This window comes from Cylas formicarius, unplaced genomic scaffold (genome assembly GCF_029955315.1).
Source record: "Cylas formicarius isolate icCylForm1 unplaced genomic scaffold, icCylForm1.1 PGA_scaffold_1__22_contigs__length_36826433, whole genome shotgun sequence".
In the NCBI taxonomy this organism is placed as follows: Eukaryota; Metazoa; Arthropoda; class Insecta; order Coleoptera; family Brentidae; genus Cylas; species Cylas formicarius.
The window spans coordinates 29,446,054-29,452,053 of NW_026844264.1; the positions used below are offsets into that span (position 1 = coordinate 29,446,054).

At 30.8% G+C, this 6,000-nt stretch overlaps 1 protein-coding gene across 2 annotated transcripts in view; it reads right to left on the reverse strand.

The window, feature by feature from the left end:
* Positions 1 to 5,501, reverse strand: part of LOC132697366 (neprilysin-2) — a 31,533-nt gene extending 26,032 nt beyond the window's left edge. For both annotated transcript variants that reach the window (XM_060662809.1, XM_060662808.1), the window contains exon 1: positions 5,271 to 5,501. In XM_060662809.1, the coding sequence (XP_060518792.1) occupies positions 5,271 to 5,302 (32 nt within the window). In that variant the 5' untranslated portion in view covers positions 5,303 to 5,501. The remainder of the gene's footprint in view (positions 1 to 5,270) is intronic.
* Between the last annotated feature and the right edge of the window lie 499 nt (positions 5,502 to 6,000).

Consider the following 6,000-nt stretch of genomic DNA (forward strand, 5'->3'; position numbering starts at 1 on the left):
TTAAATGGCAATGGAGTGATAAAAAGTGAGGCAAATGTTACAGTAGAAAAAGACGGCTAGTCATTCTCTTGCTCTTTTATGTAAATGTGAGAATAGGGTATTCTAGCTGTATATGTAATTATTTTATTTCTCGATATCATGCTTACTGAAATGATTTGTGTATTTTTTTTGGCTTATATATTTGTAAAAAATCTACGTTTTTAAAAAATTGATACATACCGAAAATTTAAAACTATTCAAGGTCTTAAAAATTTTTATTTAAATATATACATTTAAGCAATATCAATCAATCAATTTTCATACACATATATTTTTGTTAATGGAACGCTCTGTATATTATATATGTGTTTAATAGAATATCTCATTTCAATTCACATGGTGTTACACACTTTATATTTTAGTCCACTCGTTTTTGACAAATCGGCAAAAATAGGAAATTTTTATATAATTTCAAGGAGTGCCGGAACTCACTGCAATAACAATAATTATTTATAAATTAAAGTAGAACAAAAACACGAAAATGACAAGACACACTGAAGTAAAAAATTCTTTAACTATGCTAAATACTGCTGTATGTGACCACCTGCTGAGCACATTTCTCATACACTTTTATTGTACGTTACATTTTGTAACGTTTCCGGTTTGTCTCTTGACTTATTGATTGCCTCTGAAATCCTTTGCCGAAATTCCACGACATTATTACCAGGAGTTTGGTGCACGTAATTTTTCATGTGTCCTCAAAATAAAAATCCATTAAAATTAAGTTCGGCCTGTTGGCTGGCCAATCCGTAGCTCCGCCGTTCCTTATCCAACCCCCGGGGTATTCCATGTTAAGAAAAATTTTCACTTGCACAACATTATGAGAAGGGGCACCGTCTTGCTGCCACATAATCAGCGCTAATATATTTAGATGTAAATCTACTATTTATTGTTCTATTCGGTGCTCTAAGAATTGCAAATAATGATCTGCAGTTAACCTTTGATCTATAAATATCGGAACCAAAATATGCCCATCTATGACACCACACCATACATTAATTGATTGGTACCCCTGGGTTTTTGTTTCTTGTATTTGTGTAGGAATATTTAAAGACCAACATCGCGTATTTTGTATATTACAACCCTTTCTTGTAGTGAACGAACCTTCGTCAGTCCATAAAATGTTTTTCAAAAAATTATTATTATAAAAAATCCAAAAAGCTGCATCCTAGTTTCACATTGTTCTCCACTTAGTTTTTGAGTTTTATGAAATTTAAATGCATTATTTTTATATTCTTTCAAAACTGAGTAATAGAGGAAACTGGATGTGCTTCGTAGAATCCTAAAATGTTTGCCTTATTTTCTTCATTTAAAACATTATCATTCCGGCATACCTTTTTAGCATTTAATACGTTACCGTATTCTGCAAATTTCTTTGCAGCCCTGGAAATATCTGTTGTAAAGGAGCTTGGCGCTCTGGATAGTGTCTAATATACTTTTATTATTCAGAAAGTACACTTGAAGCATATCACTCCTTTCACTGATGCTAAATTCGCGAAAAACCATTTTAACAATAATGACTAATATGTCTAACATAAACATATTTTCATTCAGTGTTTTTTAAAAAAAATATGTTGTAAAATATGTCAAAAGATTGATGGTGTTTTGTTTTACACGTCACTTAGGAAAAAACTTGGCTTGATATCTCTAAAAACAAAAAAGTTACAGCCAATTAAAATGTTGTCAAGATAAATTGTGCACAATACTGAAACAATATGGTGTACAAGAACTAACCATTAATTTTTTTTATTAATGAACACAAGCATGAAACTTTTAGTAAAAATAATCAAATCAATTAGTATACAGAAAGATAAAATAAAAAATAAAGCAAATAAATTGACAAAGTACCTCTTGTTCTATTTATTGTAAGAATCTCTTATTCGAATTACCTGGTATTAGTATTAACGTGTTTAACGAAGACATTAATGTCCACTACTACCATTCTTCCTCTAAATAAAATTTCCTTGCCAAAATCGATACTTGATTCTATAGACGATTGCAGTTTGCATAGAGTTGACTGGCGCATATAGATACATTGTCCCAAGCGAGCAACTACTTATATTTACGTTGTTGGTTGCTACCTAATTTGTAATAAAAGTAAGAAACAGTCAGGAACACACTATTCTGATACAATATTGTATTTTGTTGTCATACATCTGCAAACTCCAAGTAAAAGTTACCATAAACATAAAGAGCAATTTTCTTCGACATATGTCACCGCAAAAGTGAAACCAGAAACTGTAAGGAATCATTACGGGACTATCAAATTGCGTTACTTTCTTTTTAAAACCGTTATTGTTAATATGAATGTAACATGCGATCTTGAAACTCGTACGTTTTTTCTTCTTCTCCTAATGTATTGAGCGCCGTCGAATATCGTGAAAGTCTTTCTGTAAACTAAAATAACGCGAATTTCCTATAAAAACGAAATTCATTAATAATATTTATCATATTCCACTTTCCCTACTTATTGTTGTTTTTACTACATCAAAACACCTTTCAGGTGATTAATTAGTTTCTTAAACATGACTGTCAGATTTAGAGATTTATGATTATATAAACTTAATTAAACCTGACTTGTACTTTCAATTCACACAAAAAAAATACAAGTGGATGTTCAAGAGTTCTCCAAATTTTTGATTGAGGAAGTGGCAGTAACAATTACTTTTCGTGACTGACAGATCGAAGAGGTCATGGTCAAGAGAAGTTGTTTAACGTTCGATGGACAAAAATAGCCGTCACAATTAACGATTCACCAGCGTTTATTTAACTCCTTTTACAAAAAGCTCAAACCGTATATGTTGAACAATAACATAAATAAATTAAGCCTGGTATTTTAAATTGATCTGTACCAGTATTAGCAATCGCCGCTTAACAACTAACCCATCAAGTTTTATGATAAATAGCAGAATCGTGATATTTTTTTAGTTGTTTTGATTAGAGATTTGAGGCTAGAAAATTCGCGGAATTCTGCACTGTGGAAAATTAACGTTTCGATTTTAACATTTGAGAATAGCAATCAAGGAAGGAATAATTTTTAAAGAAGTTTTTAAAATATTCACTCTCTCTGTCTCTAAGAATTTTACAGCATTTTCTAAAATAATCTATGAAGTGTTTCCAATACGTCACAGTCAACAACAATACCATTATATCGTCATCACTTCAATTGTAATCTACACTTCGATCTCAGTATCTACATACAATCATCTTTACTATATAGCGTGGGGGTTACAAGTAGTAACCATCAACACAAAAAATCAATAATGAAGCAAAAAATATGCCATTGTATTCTAACAAACTGAGACTGCAATTTGAACTGACTCATCTGGATTAAATATTCTTCTTGGAATCTACCGGCAATACGTCACACGCAAATCTGGAGTGACACTTAGGTGAATCAAAGCGTGAAACTTAAAAAGCATATTTTTGATTTGGCTTATTTCGTATAGAATTTTATTTTACAATCACCATTGTCCTCATCTTTGCCTATTAAAAAAATAATAGATAGAATTTGGCTAATATTTAATAAGAAAGTGATTACCGCTATTTACTGCTGCTGAACACTCGAAATGAACACTAAATTTTTAAATACCAAATGTTTTCAAAAATTTGACAATTGTTAGTCAAAAAATTTTATCTCTTTTTGAAACTAAACTTAAGAGAGCTTATATAATTGTGGTGTATATTTATTAAACCAATTGCCATTTGTGAAAAACAGGTTTTCATATAGTTTTATTTCATTAACAGGAAAAACTGAAAAAGATACATATTGAAAATATCCAACCGAAAAATGGGTATGGTTGACAAATTTTGCAACATCTTATAAAAGCTGATTTTATCTTCAGCAGCTGCAAATTTATTGGTATGATAATTTACATATATGTGAACAATTATTTGCATAGCAGTTGATATACATAAATAACAAACGAATTACAGCATCTCTAAGTGCAATAGAGGAAAGAAAATACGTATATATATATATATATATATATATATATATATATATATATATATATATATATATATATATATATATATATATATATATATATATATATATATATATATATATATATATATATATATATATATATATATATATATATATATATACATACGATTAGAAAAAATTAGATAACGTCTACAATAATAATAGGTATAACAACGTAATGCATAACATATATAAAAACAAGCAGAAATAAAAATGAAAAAAAAGTTAAAAAATTATCTTCTGTTTATACAGAGTAAGTAAAACGTAAGCTACAGTTGGCTGTTTTGCTTTATATTATCCATTATCCAATCGCATCCGCTATTCTAAAATAATTGAAAAATTACAACTTTGCACAACTCACAAAAAAGAAGGAACTCTAATTCCAGTTTTTCTAGTTAATGTTTTACAAATACAAGTATGTAGCATTTTTTCACCATTTGTGCGTCAATTCATCGACACTCAAATTTTTTTAGCAGGAAATACTAAATTGAGTGTCACGTCCAGTTTACAATTTTCGAATGTACGTGTATGTTTGTATTTTACATTACTGCTGAACGTTTTCACACCTTTTAGCAAACAGCGCGATTCAAGAAACCTAATTACGTCCAACTTTGCATGAAATCTACGTTTCTTCGCATTAGTTTTTTTTTGCTGCCTGCTTATTTTTCGAAACTTTGTGAAAAACGATATTGGGCACAGCGAACCCTACTTAACGCTCATTGTACTTTGATAAGACTTTATTTTGTCAAATTTCATTCACTATATTCGTTTACAAAACAATATCATTGCAATGCCGCATCATTTTTACGTATTCCAAACAAAACAACCGAAACAACCGAAGTTCTACACCAATTGAAATAACATTCTGGGGATTAAATTTGTTTATGTTGCTTTTTATGTTTTATTCTTGTTTTTGGATAAGTAATGCAAAATGGATGAGGCTAAGAATTGAGTATCAAAACAAAACAAAAGAATTGCAAGGCATAATGCAAATATTTTTTTATTTTTCATTGGTAGATCAGTTTATAAAGCTGATGCCTTAAGGGAAACACGAATACCAAATAAGTTATTTAAAATAATTAGCTTACATCTACTTCCATATGGCGCTACCTCCGTTTTCGCAATTTAAATCGTTATTTATTATTACTTATTCAACATTTTTGAGATTTTGCCATATATTTAATTAATTATCACGTCAAACGTAGGAATCGTATCTTTTAAACAATCATCTGAGACTTACTTGATAACAGTTTGTTTAACACCGGACGTCATGGTAGGAAAGCGAATATCACAATAATAACAATAACAAAAAGCACTACGGAATCTAAAACGAAACTGTTTTTTTTTGGTTGAAATTAACTGGGAAACCTCTTCCCCTCTTCACGCGTGCATGGTGTTCTAGCGCGTGTGCTCGAGCGGTACATAAATTCTAAAATCCGTATTTCGAAGTGTTTAAACTCGGGAAAAGCATCGCAGTCGGCTATATAAGATTCTAGGTGCGTTCGCCCCCTCCATGGTGCGGCGCTACTGTTAAAATTCTTCAGGTGCACGACCGATAGCACCGTCGAAGCAGGGTGCTGCGCGTCAAGGTCTAAGCAAACGCGACCCATTTCGATTGATTGATTCTCTTAACTAGTAAATGCAGGTGACAATTCTATGCCCCGTTACATTGTTCGGACTGGTCAGTATCCCCAATTCTTCGAACGTTGTCCGTAAATTTCGATCGATGTTAGACTTCGGAGACTTGTAAAATACCCAAAAAGTCTAAATGTATTAATATGGAAAATACTGAAACAAATTTTCGTAATTTAATTTTTAGTTTTATTAAGTAATTTTTGTCAAAATTTGACCCACCTTGGGTTCAAATTTAAAATCTATTTTTCAAGCAGAATTCCGCGTGATTAATTTTTGGAACTTTGAAGACTCTATGTACATTATAATGTATAAGAAGTGACGGAATCATTGAAACA